At 46.3% G+C, this 26,324-nt stretch overlaps 1 protein-coding gene across 1 annotated transcript in view; it reads right to left on the bottom strand.

Annotated features, from left to right (window-relative positions):
* The window catches only part of LOC146359946 (uncharacterized), a 47,520-nt gene that overhangs the window by 5,754 nt on the left and 15,442 nt on the right, over positions 1 to 26,324 (bottom strand). The window contains exons 8-18 of the mRNA XM_084820195.1: positions 22,639 to 22,759; positions 21,934 to 22,084; positions 20,816 to 20,976; positions 16,800 to 16,845; positions 13,941 to 14,080; positions 12,784 to 12,934; positions 11,568 to 11,719; positions 11,169 to 11,326; positions 9,768 to 9,936; positions 5,422 to 5,493; positions 1,655 to 2,585 (exon numbers count right to left, since the gene is read on the bottom strand). Coding sequence (XP_084676321.1) covers positions 1,655 to 2,585; positions 5,422 to 5,493; positions 9,768 to 9,936; positions 11,169 to 11,326; positions 11,568 to 11,719; positions 12,784 to 12,934; positions 13,941 to 14,080; positions 16,800 to 16,845; positions 20,816 to 20,976; positions 21,934 to 22,084; positions 22,639 to 22,759 — 2,252 coding nt within the window. The remainder of the gene's footprint in view (positions 1 to 1,654; positions 2,586 to 5,421; positions 5,494 to 9,767; positions 9,937 to 11,168; positions 11,327 to 11,567; positions 11,720 to 12,783; positions 12,935 to 13,940; positions 14,081 to 16,799; positions 16,846 to 20,815; positions 20,977 to 21,933; positions 22,085 to 22,638; positions 22,760 to 26,324) is intronic.

The following is a 26,324-nucleotide window of genomic DNA, read 5'->3' as shown; positions in this document are numbered from 1 at the left end:
AGGCTCTGTACAGTATTCTGCTTCATTGACTACGCTAAAGCCTTTGATTGTGTGGATCACAACAAACTGTGGCAAATTCTGAAAGTGATGGGAGTACCAGACCACCTTACCTGTCTCCTGAGAAACCTGTACGAGGGTCAAGAAGCAACAGTAAGAACCAGACATGGAACAACCGATTGGTTCAAAATTGGGAAAGGAGTACGACAAGGCTGCATATTGTCACCCTGCTTATTTAACTTATATGCAGAGTACATCATGAGAAATGCCGGATTGGATGAATCAGAGGTCGGAATTAAGATTGCTGGGAGAATTATCAACAACCTCCGATATGCAGACGATACCACCCTAATGGCAGAAAGCGAAGAGGATCTAAAGAGCCTCTTGTTGAGGGTGAAAGAGGAGAGTGCAAAAGCTGGTTTGAAACTCAACATTAAAAAAACGAAGATCATGGCATCTGGCCCCATCACTTCCTGGCATATAGAAGGGGAAGAAATGGAAGCAGTGACAGATTTTACTTTCTTGGGCTCCAAGATCACCGCAGACGGTGACTGTAGCCATGAAATTAAAAGACGCTTGCTCCTTGGGAGGAAAGCTATGGCAAACCTAGACAGCATAGTAAGAAGCAGAGACATCACCTTGCCGACAAAGGTCCGTCTAATCAAAGCTATGGTTTTCCCAGTAGTAATGTATGGCTGTGAGAGCTGGACTATAAGGAAGGCTGAGCGCCGAAGAATTGATGCTTTCGAACTGTGGTGCTGGAGAAGACTCTTACGAGTCCCCTGGACTGCAAGGAGGTCAAATCAGTCCATCCTAAAGGAAATCAACCCTGAGTGCTCATTGGAAGGACAGATAATGAAGCTGAAGCTCCAATATTTTGGCCACCTAATGCGAAGAGAAAACTCCCTGGAAAAGACCCTGATGCTGGGAAAGACTGAAGGCAAAAGGAGAAGGGGACGGCAGAGGATGAGATGGCTAGATAGCATCACGGATGCAATGAATATGAACTTGAGCACGCTCCGGGAGAGAGCGCAGGACAGGAAGGCCTGGCGTGCTATAGTCCATGGGGTCACGAAGAGTCGGACACGACTGAACGACTGAACAACAACAACAACAACAGTATTCATAAGAACATTAGAAATGCCCCACTGGATCAGATGAAAGCTTCATGTAATCTAGGGGTGAGCAACTCCTGGGGGGGCCACAATGCCCCCCTGAAACCCAGCAGAGACAATACCCCACCCTCATCGCCAAATTTGCAATGGCAGCAAAAAAGCAGCAATTTTCCTTGCAAACAATGTATGATCTCTGCATGCCTTGTTTGCAAGGAAAATCGCTGGGGGCTTTGCTGCCACCATGGCAAATGCAGCATCAGCAGGAGCACACCCCCCCTGCAAAAATGCATGCAGCCCACCGTCCCTGTGTTGCTCACCATGATGTAATAGAACATCCCGTTTCCAATGGTAGCCAGCCAGATACTGCCAGGAAGTCTAGAAACAGGATGCTATGTGGCAGATGGAGTTATAAGCCACTGGCCCACCCTGATTTGCTCCTTCAGAAACATACACAGGATAAAGGAAGAACCCACAGGACCTCACATCCTATCCCTGCCACTCAGCTGTCTGTCCCTCATCAAGGAAAGGAGTCGGAGTTGTACCTGCAGCTGGGGTTCGATCTGAGAGGTGAGGAAACAGTCACGTATCACAAGGACCTTTGTCTTCAGAAGAGCCATGTCAGGCCAGGGGTGGTGGGCATTCTTGAATTTCTGCACCTCCAAGAGAAAGTGCAGGCCACTCTCCAGCACAGGCGGGCCGTGCACCTGGAGGTGTTTAAGGAAATGGAGCATCTCAATGGTGGGCCAGCCCTCTGCAGCTTCCCTTAGAGACTGCCAAAAAGAAGCCTTGTCTTCCCTTGTTGGCTGAGCTGTGGATGCGGAACCCACTCGAGCTTTCCGGCTCCTTAAACGCCGGAGAGCCACTTTGGCTGCTATCGAGCATAGGAATGGTTCCAGCTTGCGCCAGCACTCCTCTGGGATTTGGGAGGGCTGCACTCCATGTTTCTTCAGCCCTTCGCTCATCTCATCCCAAAACCGCGCAAAAGCAGGGGCAATGAAGGAACTCAAGGCAAGTCGGATTTCATTCCAGCTGAAGTCACTTATTTCTCCCTGAGCCACCTCTTCCTCTAACCTCATCTTCAGATCTCTGGGAAGACAGACACTCGATCCCATGGTCCCTGGCTTCTCCCAGATGTCTAGAAGGCTCATCACACAGTCCAGACGCTTTTTGCTCTGCGTGGCATCCTGGCAAGCCTCCATTTCCTGTAGCAGACCCAGAACCCTTTGCAGTTCCACATCTCGCATTTTATGGGCTGCCTTTCTATACACATTGAAAACAATGGTGTTGCTGAGCAAGTCTGGTACATATGGAGGGATGGGGGCATCTTGAGGGGTTGCTGATCTTTCTCTAGTCCCTTGGTCAGCACTGCCTATACGGTGAGACTTGGGAGCCGCCTTCTTCCTGCCCCTTTTTCTGTGAGGCCCTCTGCCTTCTGGGCCATAAAACCAGAAATTCTGTTTCTGCTTCTTAATTCTGCAAGCAGGTGACAGAAATGACGACAACTGCATCACTGAAATCGGACCCAAGAATTATGGCCTCCCATGATTTGGACAGAAAGCTTCCCATCTAGTGGAAAGTTAGCTAAGAGTTCAGTAGAAGTATTTATTACTCAGAGGACTTCAGGAAAACTCTGTTCTAGTGATGTCTTGTTTTATATTTTATGTACACTGCCCAGAGAACTCTGATTATTGGGCAGTCTATAGGTGTGAGAACGTAAATACATGTACAAAAGAAATGCACATTCTGTATTAAGAACAAATTGTGCAAAGCACCAGATAATGATGCATTCATTTGCAAAATGTATACTGACTGCAGTTTTTGAGCTTCACAAAGTATCTTGGCAAATATGAGGCAAAGGACGAAGGAATTGAGAAAGCATGCTGGCCAGGGAAAGTAAGCCCAGGGAGTGTAAACTGGAGGTCAAGCTCCACTTGCAGATAACGTACACATATTTTCAACCTTTCCTCCATTCTTTTTCTCTTTACACAAAAATGAACATGAAATTCTCAGGAAGCCATATTCTTCTAGATTGTGCTGTAAACCACCTTGCTAATGGCTTCGGCTGCATTCTGCATTTCACTTCAGAGAAATAACTGTATATTTACTTTGGAGAGCAGCAAAGAGCAAGAACCTTGGCTCCTAAATCTTGGCCTTGCTGCTGCATCATTCCTTCAGCAGCTTCATTTCCCACTCCCTCATAATAACACCTTCTCTACACAGTTAGGAATTGGTCCCCACAACTGATCTGCTTCTGGACTAGCCACGCAAACCTATGCCTGTCTGTTCAGTAGTAAGTCCTACTGAGTTCAATGGGACTTACTCCCTTATAAATGTGACTGCAGCCTAATTTATACATTCATGTACATAGCTCAAAACCTTGGCATGCTACTGAAAAATATCGTGCTTGAGATGAGATTATTAAGGCAATGTGAAATCTCTGTATTGCTTAATCTATGATGCCTGATTCACATATTCAGGTCATTAACTAGCTACTACAATGAGCAAGTGATGAGCATACATGTGGACTCACCCTCAGTGGCACCTGGGAAATGTCTAAATCTGATTGGTAGAAACCTCTAACGTAGACACCAGATTAAAGACCTAGGTCAAGGATAGGCAACCTCCAGATGTTTTGGACTACATCTCCCATTAACCTTAGTGCTTTTCTACATGAGGCTTCTAACCATACCTTTACCAAGACTTCTGCTTCTGGATTCTTTGCACTATTAAAATTGGCTCCTTTATATGTTTTTTTTCCAGGTATTTGTCTTTCTCTGCCTTTCTATATGTTCTATTATACAACCACTAGGTGGCGCTATGGTATAGCGGAATTGCATAATTACACAAGGGTTCTATAATGCCATTGAGAAAAAATACTACTTTCCCCGATAGGAACAATACTCGTGATAATGGTTGTAAAGCATGGGAGAGGCCCTGGAGGATGACAACATCATGCAAAGGACCCGCAAACTACCATGAGTGAGGAAGCCTGAGTGCACAATAAAAGCCTCATGTAGAAAGGCTCCCAGCTAGCATGGCCAATGGAAAGGGATCATCTGAGTTGTGTTCCAAAACATCTGGAGGGCACCAAGTTGCCGACTCCTGGATACTGAAGAGTCGATGTGGGTAAGTCAGGGGGGTAGAACCTCAGGCCTAGGGGCAAAATCTGGCCCTCCAGGCTCACCCAGATGGCCCTGCCCCCTTCCCCTGGCCCGCCCCCTTCTCCCCAACCACAATTGTTTGGTGGTTTCCCGGGTTTTGTGCACTTTTTTCCCCATTCTAAATGGTTGAAATGCCTCTCCGAAGACTTAGTTATGGGCAGCAAAAGCTTTAAGCTAAAATATGCCGATACGTTTTGGTATTTTTGGCCCTGCCCCCTTTTGCCCTTGCAGCCCCCAAAAGCTTCTCTGAAGTGGAATCCAGCCCCTGGGATGAAAATGGTTCTACACCCCCAGGGTATGTTATTGCTATTGCCAAAAGAAAGGTGGGCAGCAGCACAATCTCTTGATGGCCTCTGCTGCCCCTCTGGTCTAAGCCACACACCATAAGAACAGAAGAAGGGTCTTGCTAGATCATATCAATGGTCCATCTGTCCAGCATCCTGCTTCTTCTGATGGCCAATGAGATGCCTTCAGGATGCCCACAGGCAGGGCATGAAGGCAATAGTCCTTTCCCACTGTTACCCCTAGCAGTTGGTGTTCAGTGGCATGCTGCCTGTACATGTGAGGTTCTGTCTAGCCCATGGGTGGGCAACCCGTGGCCCTCCAGATGTTTGTTTTTAAAATTATTTTTAGGCTGGGCAGGGAAACTTAAACCTTCGCATGTTACCTCAAAGGTAGCCTAAATGTCATTGGACTACAGTTCCCATCAGCCCTAGCCAGCATAGCCAATTATGAGGGCTGATGGGAATTGCAGTACCTCTGGAGGGCCACACATTGCCCACCCCTAGTCTAGCTTTTGATTTGTTTAAAACATTTCTGCCCCGAAGCTAACAACAGTAGAAAACTAAAACAACATTAGCCAGCATGAGTAACAATAGCCACTGACAGACCTGTTCTCCATGCATTAGATCACTTGATGCCCTCCAGATGTATTGGACTACAACTCCCATCACCTGGCTGGGGAAGATGGGAGCTATAGTCCAACACAACTGGAGGGCCCCAGGTTGGGGAAGGCTCCATTAGATTATGACACCAAGCTATGGTAAGCGCACTGAAGTCATTGCAGCACTGGGCTCGTGAATCCAGACCTCCAGTAATGTCATTCAGCACCTACGTCAGTCTTTGGTCTCCGCAATGTTCTTGCCTACCTCTCCTGCTTTACTCTGCAGTCTTTGCTCTTGATATTTTGGCCATCCAAGTGAGATGCTGGGATACAATATCTGCAAGAAAGAAATTGGATGAGAATACATATTTTTCTTGCAACTTTAGAGTTTAAAAGTCATTTGCAAGGGGTGCTGGCTCCTCAGGAAAGGGATCATTAGTGTCTCAAGCCTTTTGCTATCCCGCTATTGAAATTGCGCACACCATGGACGTTTGCAGGCCCTTTAGATGACATCATGAACCTCCAGGGCTTCTACTGCACTAAATGACCTTCATTCCATTTTTAAATAAATCAGAGATAATGAGCTATCAAATTTTTCACAGTTTTCACAGGTCCCTCTGTGAAAAAGGAAAAGCCACAAGAAGAGGAGCTAGACCAATTAAACATATGGAGGACTTGGATAAGGGGAGAAGGAGGGGGGAAAGGAAGCGTTTGTAAAGGGAGTCTGTTGTGATCCTGCATTTAAAACAGAAGCAGAAAGCCCCGTTTTAAATGCAGGTTTTTAGGCTGGTGTAGAGATGCTCTTTATTTACTCTCCAAACTCTCTTTGCTGATAAAACAAAAGCAATACCAACTGGATTTGACCTCTCGGACTGCGCCACCCTCCACCATCACCATACAATTATTTATTATTATTTACGCATTTGATTTATTCTCCGCTCACCTGGCCAGCTACCTGGCCACTCTAGGTGGCGTACAATACTGATAACAAATTTACATAATCAACTGAACAACAACAACAAAACCCCCAACACTGCTCTAAAAAACCCTTTGTTGTTGTTCAGTCGTTCAGTCAGGTCCGACTCTTCGTGACCCCATGGACCATAGCACGCCAGGCCTTCCTGTCCTCTGCTCTCTCCCGGAGCGTGCTCAAGTTCATATTCATTGCATCGGTGACGCTATCTAGCCATCTCATCCTCTGCCGTCCCCTTCTCCTTTTGCCTTCAATCTTTCCCAGCATCAGGTTCTTTTCCAGGGAGTTTTCTCTTCGCATTAGGTGGCCAAAATATTTGAGCTTCAGCTTCAGTATCTGTCCTTCCAATGAGCAGTCAGGGTTGATTTCCTTTAGGATTGACTGATTTGACCTCCTTGCAGTCCAGGGGACTCATAAGAGTCTTCTCCAGCACCACAGTTCGAAAGCATCGATTCTTCGGCGCTCAGCCTTCCTTATAGTCCAGCTCTCACAGCCATACGTTGCTACTGGGAAAACCATAGCTTTGATTATGTGGACCTATGTCGGCAAGGTGATGTCTCTGCTTCTTACTATGCTGTCTAGGTTTGCCATAGCTTTCCTCCCAAGGAGCAAGCGTCCTTTAATTTCATGGCTACAGTCACCGTCTGCGGTGATCTTGGAGCCCAAGAAAATAAAATCTGTCACTGCTTCCATTTTTTCCCTTCTATATGCCAGGAAGTGATGGGGCCAGATGCCATGATCTTATTCTTTTTGATGTTGAGTTTCAAACCAGCTTTTGCATTTTCCACTTTCACCCTCAACAAGAGGCACTTTAGATCCTCTTCGCTTTCTGCCATGAGGGTGGTATCGTCTGTGTATCTGAGGTTGTTGATAATTCTCCCAGCAATCTTAATTCCGACCTGTGATTCATCCAACCCGGCATTTCTCATGATGTACTCTGCATATAAGTTAAATAAGCAGGGTGACAGTATGCAGCCTTGTCGTAATCCTTTCCCAATTTTGAACCAATCGGTTGTTCCATGTCTGGTTCTTACTGTTGCCTCTTGACCCTCGTACAGGTTTCTCAGGAGACAGGTAAGGTGGTCTGGTACTCCCATATCTTTAAGTATTTGCCACAGTTTGTTGTGATCCACACAATCAAAGGCTTTCGCATAGTCAATGAAGCAGAAATAGACGTTTTTCTGGAATTCTCCTGCTTTCTCCATGATCCAGCGAATGTTGGCGATTTGATCTCTAGTTCCTCTGCCTCTTCGAAACCCAGCTTGTACTTCCGGTAGTTCTCGGTTCACAAACTGCTGAAGCCTAGCTTGTAGGATTTTGAGCATCACCTTGCTGGCATGTGAAATGAGTGCAATTGTACGGTAATTTGAACACTCTTTGGCGTTGCCCTTCTTTGGAATTGGAATGTAAACTGACCTTTTCCAGTCTTGTGGCCACCGTTGAGTGTTCCAAATTTGTTGGCATATTGAGTGCGGCACTTTAACAGCATCATCTTTTAGGATTTTAAATAGCTCAGCTGGAATACTGTCATCTCCGCTAGCTTTGTTGTTAGTAATGCTTCCTAAGGCCCACTTGACTTCACTCTCGAGGATGTCCGGCTCAAGTTCAGTGACCGCACTATCATGGCTATCAGGGACATTCAGATCTTTCCTGTATAGTTCTTCTGTGTATTCTTTCCACCTCTTCTTAATCTCATCTGCTTCTGTTAGGTCTCTGCCTTCTTTGTCCTTTATCATGCCCGTCTTTGCACAAAACGTTCCCTTGAGATCTCCAATTTTCTTGAAAAGATCTCTAGTCTTTCCCATTCTATTGTTTTCCTCGATTTCTTTGCATTGTTCATTTAAGAAGGCCTTCTTGTCTCTCCTTGCTATTCTCTGGAACTCTGCATTCAGTTGGATATCTCTTCCCCTTTCTCCCTTGCTTTTCGCTTCCCTTCTTTCCTCAGCTACTTGTAAAGCCTCATCAGACAGCCACTTGGCTTTCTTGCATTTCTTTTTCTTTGGGATGGATTGAGTTGCTGCCTCCTGAACAATGTTATGGACCTCCGTCCATAGTTCCTCAGGCACTCTATCTATCAGGTCTAATCCCTGAAATCTGTTCCTCACCTCCACTGTATATTCATAAGGGATATGATTTAGGTCATATCTGAATGGTTTAGTGGTTTTCCCTACGTTCTTCAATTCAAGCCGAAATTTTGCAACAAGAATGCAAAAGAATGCCACAGTCAGCTCCAGGTCTTGTTTTTACTGACTGTATAGAGCTTCTCCATCTTTGGCTGCAAAGTACATAATCAATCTGATTTCGATATTGACCATCTGGTGATGTCCATGTGTAGAGTCGCCTCTTGTGCTGTTGGAAAAGAGTGTTTGCTATGATCAGCGTGTTCTCTTGGCAAAACTCGATTAGCCTTTGTCCTGCTTCATTTTGTACACCAAGGCCATGCCTGCCTGTTATCCGGTGATTTCTTGACTTCCTACTTTGGCATTCCAGTCCCCTATGATGAAGAGGACATTTTTTTTGGTGTTAGTTCTAGAAGGTGTTGTAGGTCTTCATAGAACCGATCAACCTCAGCTTCTTCGGCCTCACTGGTTGGGGCATAGAATTGAATTACTGTGATGTTGACTGGTTTGCCTTGGATTCGTACTGAGATCATTCTATCGTTTTTGAGATTGTACTCCAGTACTGCTTTTCCCACCCTTTTGTTGACTATGAGTGCTACTCCATTTCTTCTAAGGGATTCTTGCCCACAGTAGTAGATATGATGGTCACCTGAATTAAATTCGCCCATGCCTATCCATTTTAGTTCGCTGTTTCCCAAGATGTCGATGTTCAATCTTGCCATCTCATGTTTGACCACCTCCAGCTTACCTTGATTCATTGATCTGACATTCCAGGTTCCTAAACAATATTGTTCTTTACAGCATCGGATTTTCTTTTCACCACCAGACACATCCACAGCTGAGTGTCCTTTCGGCTTTGGCCCAGCCACTTCACTCTTTCTGGCGCTACTTGGAAATACCCTCTGCTCTTCCCCAGTATTATATTGGACACCTTCCAACCTGAGGGGCTCATCTTCCGGCGTCATCTCTTTTAGCCTTGTGATACATTCCATGGGGTTTTCTTGGCAAGAATACTGGAGTGGGTTGCCATTTCCTTCTCCAGTGGACCACATTTTGTCAGAACTCCCTGCCATGACCTGTCCGTCTTGGGTGGCCCTGCACGGCATAGCTTATGGCTTCACTGAGTTACGCAAGCCCCTTCGCCACAACACGGCAGTGATCCATGAAGGGGCTAAAAAACCCTAACCCACCCCAAATGCCCACCTGAACAGCCAGGTTTTTAAAACCTGGCAGAAGCTCATCAAAGACGTTTGGGATGCATAGGCCTCATCAGCATATAGCAGCCTTCCCCAACCTGATGGCCTCCAGATGTGTTGGACTGCAACTCCCATCATTCCCAGGCAGCATGGCATGATGGGAGCTGGAGGCCAACAGATCTGGAGGCCAACACATCTGGACAGCTCCAGGTGCGGAAAGGCTGGTATATAGTGTTAGATGGCAGGACCCTTGAAGCTCCTTCCAGCTGAAAATACGCTGGATTTTTTTTGGCAACCTAGAGGAGAATGCCGTCAGACTCACTCAAGGAAAGTTGTGACTTCATGGCGAAGATAGTGAAGCCACGCCCCACGCAGAACAGCCAGCACATAGTGAATCACAGGCTCAAAAGTGGAAAGCTTCAAGTCTCCACTGCCAATGGAAAGCATCTTCTCAAGATGCTGGATATATTCCAGCAGACCGGAGCTAAGCCCTGCAAGGAAAGGAGAAACAGGGCACATGATTGGCTTAGGACTCCAGAGTCAAAGTGCACATTTGTCAGCCTGTGAGAGTTCTCCTGAGGAACGACATCGAGGCAGCCAGTGCCTCAAAGGAGTTGGTCATTTAGGGCTTCTTCACACAGAGCTTTTAACCTGCTATTGAGATTGCTCACTCATGGAAGTTTGCAGGCAGAAAGTTAAATGGGGGATTTTAGGCTGGTGTAGAGATGCTCTTAATCCATTGGAGAATCTGTCATAGAAGCAGGAGAAAGTGACTAACAAATCCACCTATGTATGTTAGTGAGGAACATTTTCCTCACTCCCTGCATACCCCCAAACACCACAGTAACTCCAAGGCTATAAACTGACAATTTGGTTTCCCCCTAACCTCTGAGTTAAAGGTTATACGATAGGACCATCATTGCCTATAGTGTACACTCTGGTATTTTTTTCTTTATGTTCCACTATTGTTTCTAGTCAAATAGGCTTTTATAGTGTTTCCAAAACCTACACAGCCTGTTTGATCAGTGGTTCTATTGGGACAGAATAAATTAGTGTACACACCATGAGTAAAAATGGCTCTTTCAACTCTCTTAAGAACTGTTGTCTGCCTCCAGGACAAAGGAACACTGTAACCTGAAGATAGTAAGACCTGCAGTGTGCAGCCCCCCCCCCCCCCATTCCAAAAGGTTGGAATGCCTCTCCTAAGCCTTTGTTACTGGCAGTGAAAGCTTTAAGCTAAAATATGCTGGTATTTTTTTTTGTATTTTGGCAAAATACAATTCTGTCCCCTTTTGGCTTTGGCCCCACCCATCACTGGAAAGCAGCCCCTGAGAGCTTCTCCAAAATGGGATTCAGCCCTCAGGCTGAAAGGGGTCCAGTACCCTTGTTCTAGAAGTTGGGCTATTTCTCTTGCTTTCTCTATCCGTTATGATATTGATAGCATTTTGGATCTTCTGTGACTCAGACAATGGGATGCTCAAATGTTCAGAATTCTAATCCACTTCAGAAACTGCACAGTTGGTTTAACATAGTCCATCCACGTGTTCCCACCCCAGCCCTGAAGGTACCAGGAGACAGCGCATTGCTATTAGAAACAAAAGGTTCTAGGTTTCCTAAGGCACCCAGCACCGTGCAGATTGCCTGTGTTGTGTATTTGCTCCAGGTTGGTGGCTCTTCTGCCAAACTGGGTGTGGGTGAAGGAGTTGGATTCCCCCATGCTCACCTGTGTTGCATGTTGCATAAGATGCCAGAAACATGTGAAAAATCTCCAAGGCAATCTGGTGGACTTCGGATGGGCTTGCCTGGTGCTCCCAGGCCATCTCATAGAGCTTTAGCTTCCTCCACAGCCACAGGTTATGGATCTCCTGTGGATCCTCAAACCTGGAGGGTAACCAGGAAAGGAGCCTACTTCAGCTGAATGGTGGATTGGAAAAATGCTGCCAATAAAACAAGGGATCCAGGCAGGCAGCTGATCTGATCAAGGCTGCCTTGGTGTCCCCTAGTTTTTAAAAAGATCCCCACAAATAGATATCCTCCTCTGGGTCACAGAGAACAGACAAAGCACAACCACCCCAGATGTGGCACAGCAAACTCCCAGGCAGATGAGAAGAACCCAACTCACCGAGTCAAGTAGTGAAGGAAGCTGTCGCCATCCCCCAGATCACACATCAATACCTGGAGAAATCGGGTGGTTGTCAGTGTTTCAAAGGGATCTTCTGGGAGGTCCAACTGCTCCGTTGGACCAATCCCACGCCTTCCGTTCTTCCTGAATTGCTGAAGCCAAGATGGACAGATATCACAGGAGTGGTGAACAGTGACATAATTGCTCGGAGCCTTGCTGCTGCATATGGTGGAGTTAGGATCAGAACAGTATCCAAATTCTCTGAGGCCATTTTGAGACTTCATCTCATGCTAAATCATCCTTCCCTCACACGACACCCTCCAGGTGTGTTGTCCTACAACTCCCATCGTCTTCAGCCTGTCCACTCATTAAGACCAGGTGGGGAAGTCCTTCTCTCTGTTCCATCCATGGTAGAAGCATGGTTGAGTGAGATTAGTGCCGGCTCCAAGTTTTTGAGAGCCCTTGGGCGCCCTCCCTCAGTGAGTCTACCTTCTCACAGCCAGCTGCTATTGCTCCTCATCCTCTTTCCCTTCATTGCTTGACAGGCAGAGAGCCAGTGAGCAAGCAGGCTGTGGCATCTACTGTTCCTTCCTCTCAACACCGCTGTTGTCTGGGCCGGAGCGAGAGGGAGGTGAACCAGCAGCTTGCAATGGTGAAAAAGAGGAGCAACTCCAGAGGGTTCTTGTCAGTAGGGCCCCTGCTGGAGTGCCTGACCATGCCTACCCTTGATGTCAGTCCTGGTAGATCTTTATCAGTAGCTGCACCACTACTGTGAAACAGCCTGTCCCATAAGGCTTAGATTGCCTTCTCTCCGATTACAGGCTTGTGAAGACCTTAAATGTTTTGGTGGACTTTTAATCACCTGGTTGAAGTGATTTTATTCAAGACTGTGTTTAATCTGCCACGCCTGTTTCGCTCACGCTTTTATTGTTGCTGTGTTTGTTAGTGATTTTAATTAGTGTAAGCCACCTTTCTAATACATACGTATTAGAAAGGTGAGATATAAATCCTTCTCATAAACAAACTTAAATAGTGGGTCCTGGGCAGTTATGGACCATGGGTTGATCAAGCCACTTGGATCCGGGGGTGGGAGGGTGGGGAGGCCAACAGTGTCTCTAAAATTATACAGTTTATTTATGATTACAGAAGGATAACAGCAGAGGTCAGAAATAAAATAAATCAAGCATTCCATGTTTCTAACAGTTGATACCCACACCATTCTCCAGTCTTTGTTTCTGTCTATATAGCTCATCGTGTCCCTTTGGTCACGCATGACAGGAAACAAAGCTGCCATGTTATGAGAAGACAGGAAGCCAGTATGCAGGGAGAGCTCCTCCTCGATCTGGAATCCTGAACTGGGTCCAAGCCTATAAAAGTGTTGAAACGGGTGACATTACTTTAACATACACCCCATCCAGTATTTCAGTTTTTCCATTAAAAGAGAAGGAAACTGAGACAGAGAAGGAGAGAGAAAGAGAAGGAAGGACTTTATTGAACTCCTCAGCTTGAACAAGAAATAAAATACGATTCTATTGTTTTCAGTAAGAGCCAGTTTACACACTATACAATAATACAATTTACACACTGCAGCAGGGGTGGTCAAAACATGGCCCATGAGCCACATGCAGCCTGCCAGGGCCATTTGTTCACCTACAGCATGTTCTCCACTGCCTCCAGACTGGCAGGAGCAAGATCCAACAGGGAAAGAGGGTGCACGAAGAGTCATCCCCACATACCCTCCTTCCTTGGAGAACTGGATTCCTCCCAGAATGCCAAACAGCTGTTTGATGGGCTGGCAGGAGCCTGATGCAGCAGGGGAAAAGGGTGTGCCAGAATGACTCCTAGCACACCCATTTTCCCTCAAGAATCGCTGTGATGGGGCGAGGTTAAAGCGTGATATGTGTGCATGCACAGGTGTGCACCCCCCAGCCAGCCACCCATTACGACCCTTGACCCAAGGGAAATTGCCCACCCCTGCACGATACAATAAGGCAGGGCTCCCCACCCCTTTTGCGTCGGTGGGCACATTTGAAACGTTCAGTGTTTTATGGGCACTCTCACAAAATGGCGGCTTTCCAGCACGGCAACTTCCCACTTCATTTTTTAAAAAACCACCCCCAAATCTTAAGGAATAAAATTAAAATTGGGAGGAGCAGGGAGCCTGGCGGGCACGCAAGACCCCAACAATAAGGGCCAATTGACACACTAACAGTCACCACTTTAAAACGTTCCATGTGACAGCTGTTACTACATAGTGACCCATGCATGTGTAGTGGCAGCCCACCACATAAGTTAGGTAATGTTCACCACTCCTACAGCAAAAGTCCAAAGAGAGAGTTTTCCTATGGAATGGCGATCCCACATAGCACAAACCTGAGCCGACTTGTCCTCTGGTGATGAATAAGGAATCGGGGGACCCAGTAGCAGCGCAGGCGTCTCAGAGCATCATACTGCTTCCTGTTCAAGGCAGCAAAAGCAGTCTCCTCTGCACTTGCAGCTTCACCAAGCTGCTCCTGCCAGCATAGGGACAGCAAGACAGAAAGGTTATTATACAGTGTGCATCAAACGGACCCACTTTACATGTATCACAGACATGAGAGCGCCTTCTCTGCAATGGCCCACGCCTTTGGAACAAGGCACCATTGGAGGCCCGCCATGCTCCGTCATTGTAGGCTTTTAAGAAGGCCTTGAAAACATACTACTTTACCGTGGCCTTCTCTTGATATGACTGCTGGTATTTTGATATGCTGGTATTTTGGCCCTGTCCCTTTTTCCCTTGGACCCACCCACCTCTGGATTTCGGCTCTCAGACTGAAAGAGGTTCCGCACCCCTGCTTAACAGAGACTGAACAGGAATGGGAGCAACCACACAGGCAGCAGCAACCACACCTGGTATGGGACATATAAATGAGTCCTTTTTTACACCTTGAGTCTGTTCTCAATCAGCTGTTCTCACTGTTCTCAATTAATGTTCATAATGAAGAGAAAGCAGAGGGGAGGCATTTGAAATGTGAATGGGCATTCTTGCTAATGTAGATTTTACCTCTGCTTTACAAACCCGATTGAAATGAAAGCCCTTTAAGCTCCATATGTGTCTGAAAACCATTTCAATTTCTAGCTTATCTCCTTTGTTTTCTGAACAGATACAATACGCATTTTACCTCTAAATAAAAACATGTTGAATGTAAATTCAGATGTTGTTTTTATGTTATTTCTGCTTGGGGCAGCCAAGGCAAAATGAGCAATATTGCATTAATAATTATTTATTAATAATGAGAAGGCTAGAAAATGAATTTGTTTTTCCCAGTTGCTTCCTGAGTTGAGCTGGATTTAATCCAGTCCTAAATTACTTTCTTCCAGGAGTCTTCCAAATATCCTCTTTTCTTTCTCCACATCTACTTGTACCCTTAGACTTAGGGCTTCACCACACAAGGCTAAAATCCTGCAACCTTACCAGGATTTCTGCTCCTGGATTCTTTGGGGGATTAAGATGGGCTCCTTTACACATGCTGACAAGTGCTGTTTTAATTTATCAGCAAGTTCTATATGTTTCATTTTACAGCCATTAGATAGAGCTGCTGTTATGGCTCCATTACAGAAGTACACTCAGCAGGTAAAGCACTTCATAGCACTTCCTAGAGAAAAATCAGACTTTCCCTGCACTTTACAAAGACGGGATAAAGGTCATAAACTGGGGGAGGGGCCCTGGAGGTTGAAGACATCATGTACAGGGCCTACAAACTTCCATGAGTAACCAATTTTGATTGCACGATATAAGCGCCATGTGGAGAAGTCCTTATTTACCCTGTCCATATTTAGTAGTAACTAATTTTTCATAGCCTTCTCCAATCTGGTGCCCTCCGGATGTTTGGGACTTCAACTCCCCATCAGCCCCAGCCAGCATGTCCAATGGTCAGGAATGAACATAAGAAGAGCCCTGCTGGATCAGACCAAGGGTCCACCTATTCCAGCATTCTGTTCACACAGTAGCCAACCAGCTGTTGACCAGGAACCCACAAGCAGGAGACAAGCACAACAGAATCCTCCCACCCATGTTCCCCAGCAACTGGTGTACATAGGCCCACTGCCTCTGGTGCTGGAGGTAGCTCATAGCCATCACGACTAGTAGCCATCGATAGCCTTCTCCTCCAGGAATTTGTCTAACCCCCTTTTAAAGCCATCCAAATTAGTGGCCATCACTACACCAATTATGATGATTAATAATAATTAATATTTAGTAGCAGTAGTTTTCAATGTGCCACAAGACACTGCTTTTGCTGCAAAAGACCAACCCAGCCACTGGGCTGGTTCACACGATCGCTGCAGCCCACTGTGGCTTATTTAAGTCACAGTGGGTTGCAGCAGATGCCGGCTGCCACTTTGAATATTCAAGCCATGGCAGTTAATCACTGTGGCTTATCATGTCATGCAAACCTGGCAAGAGTGGCTTATGTGAGGGTTAAACAACTGATGGGCTGTTTTTGGGTTATGGAACAGGAGTTGGACTATTTAAGGCAGAATTAAAGGAAAATTAAGAAGATAAGAAGAGCCCTGCTGGATCAGACCAAGGGTCCATCTAGTTTAGCACTCTGTTCACACAGTGGCCAACCAGCTGTTGACCAGGAACCCACAAGCAGCTCAGCAGCTCTCTCCCATCCATGTTCCCCAGCAACTGATGTACATAGGCTCACTGCCTCTGGTACTGGAGGTGGCACATAGCCATCAGGACTAGTAGCCATTGATAGCCTTCTCCAGGAATTTGTCTCACCCCTGGGAGCTGGGAGCTGTAGTCCCAGGTTGGGGAAGGCTGGGAGCTGTAGTCCCAGGAGGGCACCAGGTTGGGGAAGGCTGCTCTACTGCAAGGTGGAAAAACAACCATTTTGCTATCTATAAAATGTTTTAACATCAGAGTCCCTGCGCAAAGGTGGGACACAATCAAAAGAAACCTAACATAGGTCAGAGCTTAAGAAGATCCAATGGAAGATTGGTTGCTCTGATGCAGGAAGCAACCTGCCACCGGAGCGAGCCTACAGTTAAATTAAGCAAAGCATTTCTGGATAGAGTTGGTGGGAGGAGGGCGCTGTTCTCTCACCTGTGCCAGCAGCAGGGCTGTGCATTTGGCAGATTCACCAGGTCTCCCCACCACCCCGCCCGGGAAAGCAAAGATTCTGTGTGCTCAAACTGTGACCTGCACAAAGCCAGGGGCATCAGCACCCCAGCGGTGTTACTCACTTGAGCTGCAGGAGGAATGGTCAGCTTGTACTTGGCTTGGATACTCCTGCCAACAAAAGAACGACCACATCACCAACCTGAAGAAGAGCTAGAAGGTTTGAGCTCAATCGGCAATGTCTGAACCCTAGATTTGGTGGGGTGGGTGGATGGGAGGGCATAAATCCCCAAGCCAAGTTTGCTGCTAACACATCATGACACCAGACAGCCTGCGTAGGAATGTCTCCCAGTTTGGTTTGGTTTGTTTTAAAAAGCTCCACCCGGATGCCTTGCATCAAGCTGCATAAGGCAGAGCTGTGCATCATGCAGGTGCAGAAGAGTGTCAGCTTCAGGTTTAGGGGGCCCCTTGGGCAAAATGTCCTCATCCTGTGACAGCGGCAACATTGCCCAATCGCTTCCCCTCTGCCTTGGGATCCAGTCTCCACCACTGCTCAAAAAGAAAGGGCACAGCGATTGGAGGCTGCTGTTCCTTCTCCTTGCTCTTGTCCTCACTTAGACACTTAGAGAAGGCCAGTGAACAGGCAGCAACAGCAAGGAAGAGGAGCAAGGTCGGGGCTCTGGGGTTCAGCAATGGGCTTACTGCTGGGGTGTGGTCCTTGGAAGATGCCCATCAATACTAACCTCTGACACCGGCCCTACTGTAAAAACTAGGGCAGACAATTCACCATCCTGAGAATCTGAGCATTTATCTCAAACTCAAGTTTCTAGTTCTTAAAGGCATAATCCTATGCATGTTTAGACAGAGAAAAGGCCAACAACTCCCAGCATAGCTGGCTGGGGCATGCTGGGAGTTGTAGGCCTTTTCTCTGTCTAAATATGCATAGGATTGTGCCCTAAGACAGCTAAGACAGGTATGAAAATATGTAAGCAATGCCTGGTGAAGTCTCAGAAGGGGAGCTGAGAACACTTAGGGATGACCTGAAAACAAAAAAGGACACATATAGGAAGTGGAAAGAAGGCCAAGTAACAAAGGAAGAGTACAGGCAGGTAGCACAGAATTGCAGGGATGGCGTCAGGAAGGCTAAAGCTGAGAACGAGGTGAGGTTAGCGAGGGATGCTAAAAACAACAAAAAGGCTTTCTTCAGCTACGTGCATAGTAAAAGGCAGAGGAAAGAAATGGTTGTTCAGCTATTAAATAAGGATGGCAAAACGATAACAGATGACAAAGAAAAGGCAGAGGTGCTCAATTCCTACTTTGGCTCAGTCTTCTCCCAAAAGAGGGTCTATGACCCCCCTGGCAAAGGCGAAGTACAGGCTGAAGGGGCAGGATTGCAGCTGGAGATCAACAGGCATATGGTCAAGGAACACCTCATTACTTTGAATGAGTTCAAATCTCCAGGGCCGGATGAACTGCATCCTAGAGTAATAAAGGAACTGGCAGAAGAACTCTCAGAACCGCTGTCTATTCTCTTTGAGAAATCATGGAGGACCGGGGAAGTGCCAGATGACTGGAGGAGGGCTAACGTTGTCCCTATCTTCAAAAAGGGTAAAAAGGAGGAACCTGGGAACTACAGACCAGTCAGTCTGACATCAATCCCTGGGAAAATTCTGGAGCAGATGATAAAGCAATCCATCTGGAAGCACCTTGACAACAATGCCGTGATTACTCGAAGCCAACATGGATTTGTCAAAAACAAGTCCTGCCAGACAAATCTGATCTCATTTTTTTGATCAAGTCACCTCCCTTGTAGACCGTGGGAATGCTGTAGACATCATATACCTCGACTTCAGCAAAGCTTTCGACAAAGTGCCCCATGATATCCTGATGAGCAAACTTGCTCAAAGTGGGCTAGATGAAACAACGATCATGTGGATCCACAGTTGGCTACAGAATCGGACTCAAAGAGTGCTTATCAATGGGACCTTCTCAAGCTGGGGAGAAGTAACGAGTGGGGTACCGCAGGGCTCAGTCCTGGGCCCAGTGCTCTTCAACATTTTTATTAATGACTTGGAGGAGGAGGTGCAGGGAATGCTGATCAAATTTGCAGATGACACAAAATTGGGAGGGATAGCTAATACTTTGGAAGACAGAAACAAAATTCAAAGTGATCTGGATAGACTGGAGTGCTGGGCAGAAAACAACAGAATGGCATTTAATAGGGACAAATGCCAAGTTCTGCACCTAGGAAAAAGAAACCAAATGCACAGTTACAAGATGGGAGATACGTGGCTCAACCACACTACGAGCGAGAAGGATCTTGGAATTGTCGTCGATCACAAGCTGAATATGAGCCAACAATGTGATGTGGCTGCAAAAAAGGCAAATGCTATTTTGGGCTGCATTAATAGAAGCATCGCTTCCAAATCCCGGGAAGTACTAGTTCCCCTCTACTCAGCACTGGTTAGGCCTCATCTGGAGTACTGTGTCCAGTTCTGGGCACCACACTTTAAGAAGGATGCAGACAAGCTGGAGAGGGTTCAAAGGAGGGCAACAAAGATGATCAGGGGACTGGAAACAAAGCCCTATGAAGAGAGACTGAAAGAACTGGGCATGTTTAGCCTTGAGAAGAGAAGACTGAGGGGAGATATGATAGCACTCTTCAAGTACTTGAAAGGTTGTCACAGAGAAGAAGGCCAGGATCTCTTCTTGATCATCCCAGAGTGCAGGACACGGAATAATGGGCTCAAGTTACAGGAAGCCAGATTCCGGCTGAACATCAGGAAAAACTTCCTGAGTGTCAGAGCAATACGGCAATGGAACCAATTACCTGGGGAGGTGGTGGGCTCTCCCACACTGGAGGCCTTTAAGACGAGGCTGGACAGCCATTTGTCAGGGATGCTCTGACTTGGATTCCTGCATTGAGCAGGGGGTTGGACTCGATGGCCTTGTAGGCCCCTTCCAACCCTACTATTCTATGATTCTATGATTCTATAACACTTTCCAGTGGTCACGGTTTGGGGTCCTCAGTGCTATGCATAGCTCTTTGTCCCTCATCATAGAAGCAGATGTAATTATGCAAACAGGTTTATTTTATATAATTTATATAGGTTGCAGAGTTTAACTTTTCTTGGTGCAGAGTTTTGTTTTTAAAAGCTACGCATCCCTGGCATAAGGAATTTGCAGTCTACCATGCAGTAATTTAATAGGCTTTCCACCATTCCTTAGTGACCTGGTTTGAACATAATGACAACCCACTGGATTGTTTAGCCCCTAATCAACCCAATGGTCTGGATTCAGATATCATGCTCAGCAGGAGCCAAGTGTGGGTTGCTGTTGCTGAGTAAAAGCAGAAGAATCGGGTTCTCCTGCACAGGCACGACGACTCATCCATTTTTAAACCGATGGGTTGTTGTTAGGTGTGAACCAGGTCACTGTCTGGGAAACGGGATATGCACAGTGAAGGTTCTTTCTTTCTTTCTTTCTTTCTTTCTTTCTTTCTTTCTTTCTTTCTTTCTTTCCTTCTTTCTTTCCTTCCTTCCTTCCTTCCTTCCTTCCTTCCTTCCTTCCCTCTCTCTCTCTCTCTCTCTCTCTCTCTCAATCTCTCTCTCTCTCACTCAATCTCTCTCTCTCTCTCAATCCCCCCCCTCTCTCTTTCTCTCTCTCTCTCTCAATCTCTCTCTCTCTCTCTCTAAGTTGTTGTAGGCGGATCTGATTCTGATTAGAGAAGCATTCCTGAAAGAGGGGGTGTTTAACCCTCTCCTGGTTCAATTTCTGTGAACTAAAGTACCCCTCAAAAGTGGCTGAGCCCCACTGAGGGACGGGGAGAAGAGACAGACACGATACAATGTAGCTATTTCCTTCCTGTCCCTGCTGCAGAGCTAAAAGCAGCTTCCGAGGCAATTCAAAACTGGAAAATGAAATGGGGGGACAAGGTTAAACACTTCCCCACCAGTACCACATCTCAGATAAAAACTGGAGCTCTCCATGCAGGAGCTTTAAAGTGTTGCTGTTTTTTTGTTTTTTTTTTTACAAAGGTCAGGAGATCCAATCATGGATCTCTGATATCACATCAGTTTAGTCCATGAGTGCCATTCCTTTCCATTTCTCCCTAGTTTGAGAAATTCATTGGCAGTTCTACCGGACGGCACTGAAAAAGAATAGCTGGGCCGCCTGGGGTGTAGCTCCGGCCTCCAAACGTCTGGCGTGTGCCATGAAATCCTCACAGTCGATCCAGAAGTCTAGGAGGTGAATCCCCAGCGTGCCATGGAGGAATTCCCGGAAGCTCTCCATCCCAGCTCTCTGCAATACAAGGAAGAGGGAGGGGAAGAGAGCTGGTACAGCTGCAGGCACCTGAAGAGAGAAGGGAATATCACCTACCAACAGATACACAGTTGAGGGCCCACTCCATAGCTAACTTGTGAAAGAGGAAACCCTCTCCTGGCACCACTGCTGGAAGAGTCCATCATGGAAACACTGGATGGGGCCCAAAAAGTGCAGGGGCAGAGCGGAGCTTACCAGGGCCCAGGACTCCAGTGGTCCCCAGTCCAGGATGCAAGCCCATTACCATGAGGGGGAAAATGTGGCTAAACTGTAGACCAAGAATGTTTATGCAGACTTATTCCCCTGTATCCGTGTGTCCAGGTCTTGCTGAGACCAAATCAGCAGCAGTGTTAGAACAGAATAGCCATTATGCTTTGCTGGTCCAGGACCACCTCTAGAACAGACAGAGAGAAAGCTCAGACAAGCAATTCCAGTCAGCGGAGGCTGGTGGCTCCGATGCCAGTGGGGCGGTGCATCCATTCCGAGTTTCAGTCAGAAACAGTCAGAACTCTAAAGGAGCTATCCAAGGAGCAAAGCTCCAGGGGTCCCCAGTGAAGCACCTTGGAGAGCTCCTTTAGAGTTCTGACTGAAACCCAGAGCAGATTCACTGCCCCACTTTGGAGCCACCAGTCTCCATTGACTCTAGTACTTCTTGTTTAGGAGACAGCAGCTTGTTTAAGAGCCTCCAGGTGTGACAAATTCTCTCAAGAACTACAGCCCTTTTCATGTATTCCTCCACATGTAACCTAACTGTGTGGTAGGTGGACAGTCTTTGGATAGTCTGAGAAAATCACTGTGTGGTGATTGTGGAAGTCACCGCACAGTGGGATCCATATAATCGGGAGGAAGCAGGTGGCACAGGGAAAGATCACAAGCTGTATAGAGCCAATGGCTGTCTGCAATCCAAGTTTCTCAGCAGGATGCCATGTTACTCACAGTCCCTAGGATGTCTTCTTTCAGCTGTTGCAGAGCAGCACTTCCAAAGCCAGGAGAAAAATATGAGTCCTGCAGCTCTTCCTTGGTGGTACTTGTCTTATTCAGGTCAAACTGCAAAACCTTCCTGGGTCCTGAGAATGGCTTCCCGTGACTCCTGAAAGGATGAGATAGAACAGCACATCAAAAATAGGTAATTGATGGGGATGTTTTTTGCAGACCACAATGCTGTATCCCTGTTTTTGCATTCCCTTCCAGTCCTGGAACAACGCGGCATAAGATAGCTTCCAAACATGGAAAACTGGCATGTATATTCACTATTCAACATAACCTCCATCATACACAATGAACAGCAGATACCACTTTTCCAAGTCCATTGTGTTTGGCACAACAAGAACATTACAGAAAATTCATTACCCTGGAATTAAAGCCACTATTTTACACAGATGGTGAGAGAACCTTGGGTGGGTCTGATGACCACTAGCCAGGCCATATTTAGCAAAGCAGTAGACTGTAACGTTTGGGCACGCATCAAGCGGAGCATTAATACGTTCCTACAACCACTTGGAAATCTAAGCAAGCTGAAGATGTCGTAAGACTCATCTCTGTGTGACCACATCTCCGTAGCTTAAGTTTTCAAGCAGCCACCTCAAGGTTCGTTGTACTTCGATATATCTTTATCATGGCATTTCTAGCAGCCAGACCTACCCAGCCATGCGACGCTCAGTGAACTCTGCATCGGGGGAGGAAGCAAGAGCAGCAGCTGTGCTCAGATGAACTGGAGATACCGCTGGCTCACCAAAACTGGTCCAGCCACTCATGAGCCTTCCTGTAATGAGGGCATCAATCAGGACCAAGATCAGATATCTGAGCCTTGAAAACACTTAAGAACATAAGTACAGAAGAAGAGCCATGCTGGATCAGACCAGTCCAAGGGTCTATCTAGTCCAGCATTCTGCTCACAAAGAAGCCAACCAGCCTCCTCTAGGAAGCCCACAAGCAGGACATTAGTGCAACAGCACCCTCCCACACATGTTCCCCAGCAACTGGTGTACATACTGCTGCTGATACTGAAGGTAGCATATAGCTATCAGGACTAGTAGCCACTGATAGCCTTATCCTCCAGGAATTTGTCCAGTCCCCTCTTACAGCCATCACTACATCCTGTGGTAGTGAATTCCATAGTTTAACTATGCACTGTGTGAAGAAGTGCTTCCTTTTTATCTGCCTTGAAGCTCCCACCAATCAGCTTCATGGGATGACCCCACGTTCTAGTGTTGTGAGAGCGGCAGAAAGTGACTCCCTATCCATTTTCTCTGCACCATGAATAATTTTGTACACCTCTATCATGTCTCCCCATACTTTTGTTGTTGTTGTTCAGTCATTAAGTTGTGTCCGACTCTTCGTGTCCCCATGGACCATAGCATGACAGGCCTTCCTGTCCTCCGCTCTCTCCCGGAGTGTGCTCAAGTTCATATTCATTACGTTGGTGATGCTATCTAGCCATCTCACCCTCTGCCATCCCCTTCTCCTTTTGCCTTCAATCTTTCCCAGCATCAGGATCTTTTCCAGTAAGTATTCACTCTGCATTAAGTGGCCAAAATATTTGAGCTTCAGCTTCAGTATCTGTCCTTCCAAGGAGCACTCAGGGTTGATTTCCTTTAGGACTGACTGATTTGACCTCCTTGCAGTCCAGGGGACTCATAAGAGTCTTCTCCAGCACCACAGTTCAAAAGCATCAGTTCTTCGGCGCTTAGCCTTCCTTATAGTCCAGCTCCCGCAGCCATACATTACTACTGGGAAAACCATAGCTTTACATACATTTATATGGACCTTTGTCGGCAAGGTGATGTCTCTGCTTCTTACTATGCTGTCTAGGTTTGCCATAGCTTTCCTCCCAAGGAGCAAGCGTCTTTTAATTTCATGGCTACAGTCACCGTCTGCGGTGATCTTGGAGCCCAAGAAAGTAAAATCTGTCACTGCTTCCATTTCTTCCCCTTCGATATGCCAGGAAGTGATGGGGCCAGATGCCATGATCTTATTCTTTTTGATGTTGAGTTTCAAACCAGCTTTTGCATTTTCCACTTTCACCCTCAACAAGAGGCACTTTAGATCCTCTTCGCTTTCTGCCATGAGGGTGGTATCGTCTGCATATCTGAGGTTGTTGATAATTCTCCCAGCAATCTTAATTCCGACCTGTGATTCATCCAACCTGGCGTTTCTCATGATGTACTCTGCATGTAAGTTAAATAAGCAGGGTGACAATATACAGCCTTGTCGTACACCTTTCCCAATTTTGAACCAATCGGTTGTTTCATGTCCGGTTCTTACTGTTGCTTCTAGACCCTCATACAGGTTTCTCAGGAGACAGGTAAGGTGGTCTGGTACTCCCATCACTTTAAAAATTTGCCACAGTTTGTTGTGATCCACACAATCAAAGGCTTTAGCGTAGCCAATGAAGCAGAAATAGACGTTTTTCTGGAATTCTCTTGCTTTCTCCATGATCCAGCAAATGTTGGCGATTTGATCTCTAGTTCCTCTGCCTCTTCGAAACCCAGCTTGTACTTCTGGTAGTTCTCGGTTCACATACTGCTGAAGCCTAGCTTGTAGGATTTTGAGCATCACCTTGCTGGCATGTGAAATGAGCGCAATTGTGCAGTAGTTTGAACACTCTTTGGCATTGCCCTTCTTTGGAATTGGAATGTAAACTGACCTTTTCCAGTCTTGTGCCCACTGCTGAGTGTTCCACATTTGTTGGCATATTGAGTGCAGCACTCTAACAGCATTATCTTTTAGGATTTTAAATAGCTCAGCTGGAATACTGTCATCTCCGCTAGCTTTGTTGTTAGTAATGCTTCCTAAGGCCCACTTGACTTCACTCTCGAGGATGTCCGGCTCAAGTTCAGTGACTGCACTATCATGGCTATCAGGGACATTGAGATCTTTCCTGTATAGTTCTTCTGTGTATTCTTGCCACCTCTTCTTAATCTCATCTGCTTCTGTTAGGTCTCTGCCTTCTTTGTCCTTTATCATGCCCGTCTTTGCACAAAACGTTCCCTTGAGATCTCCGATTTTCTTGAAAAGATCTCTAGTCTTTCCCATTCTATTGTTTTCCTCAATTTCTTTGCATTGTTCATTTAAGAAGGCCTTCTTGTCTCTCCTTGCTATTCTCTGGAAATCTGCATTCAGTTGGATATCTCTTCCCCTTTCTCCCTTGCTTTTCGCTTCCCTTCTTTCCTCAGCTACTTGTAAAGCCTCCTCAGACAGCCACTTGGCTTTCTTGCATTTCTTTTTCTTTGGGATGGATTGAGTTGCTGCCTCCTCAACAATGTTACGGACCTCCGTCCATAGTTCCTCAGGCACTCTGTCTGTCAGGTCTAATCCCTGAAATTTATTCATCACCTCCACTGTATATTCATAAGGGATATGATTTAGATCATACCTGAATGGTTTAGTGGTTTTCCCTACGTTCTTCAATTTAAGCTGAAATTTTGCGATAAGAAGCTCATGATCTGAGCCACAGTCAGCTCCAGGTCTTGTTTTTACTGACTGTATAGAGCTTCTCCATCTTTGGCTGCAAAGGACATAATCAATCTGATTTCGATATTGACCATCTTGTGATGTCCATGTGTAGAGTCGTCTCTTGTGCTGTTGGAAAAGAGTGTTTGCTATGATCAGCGTGTTCTCTTGGCAAAACTCTATTAGCCTTTGTCCTGCTTCGTTTTGTACACCTTCGCCACAACCAGGCAGTAATCCATGAAGGGGTTCCCGTACTAGCCTTTATCTAAACTAAACAACCCCAGCTGCTTTAACCTTGCAGGAGAGTTGCTCCAGCCCCTTGATCATTTTAGTTGCCCTTTTCTGCATCTTTTCCAACTCTACAATATCCTTTTTTAGATGCGGTGACCAGAACTGAACACATTATTCTAAGTGTGGTTGCACCATAGATTTGCATAAGGGGAGTATGATCTTAGGAGTTTTATGTTCAATTCCTTTTCTAATTATGCCAATGTGGAATTTGCCTTTTTCACAGCCACCACACAATGAGTTGACATTTTCATTGAGCTGTCCACCACAACCCCAAGATCCCTTTCTTGGTCAGTGCTCATGATGTTCTTCAGTGCTCATCATGGTAAACACCTCGTACTCAATCCATACATGCCTTCTGCCATCTTAATACTGCTATGGAGTGGTGCAATTTTAGATTCTGGACTTATCAGTCTTAGAGGGGGATCATCTTTAGATGATGATGTATGTTATTTCACTTACTACAAAATGTGGTGGGCCAACCCTGCTGAATTTGGGGGCCCTCCTGTTCAATCTGCTGAGTGGGGCCCTGGATATCTGCCCCAAAGCCCTGCCCCCATGGCACCACTGCAGCTACAAAAGTAGCA

Source organism: Heloderma suspectum, chromosome 1 (genome assembly GCF_057233095.1).
Source record: "Heloderma suspectum isolate Gila_16-S chromosome 1, 16-S_ref, whole genome shotgun sequence".
Lineage (NCBI taxonomy): Eukaryota > Metazoa > Chordata > Lepidosauria > Squamata > Helodermatidae > Heloderma > Heloderma suspectum.
The sequence above is the reverse complement of the archived record's forward strand: the minus strand, read 5'-3'. Positions and strand labels throughout refer to the sequence as shown.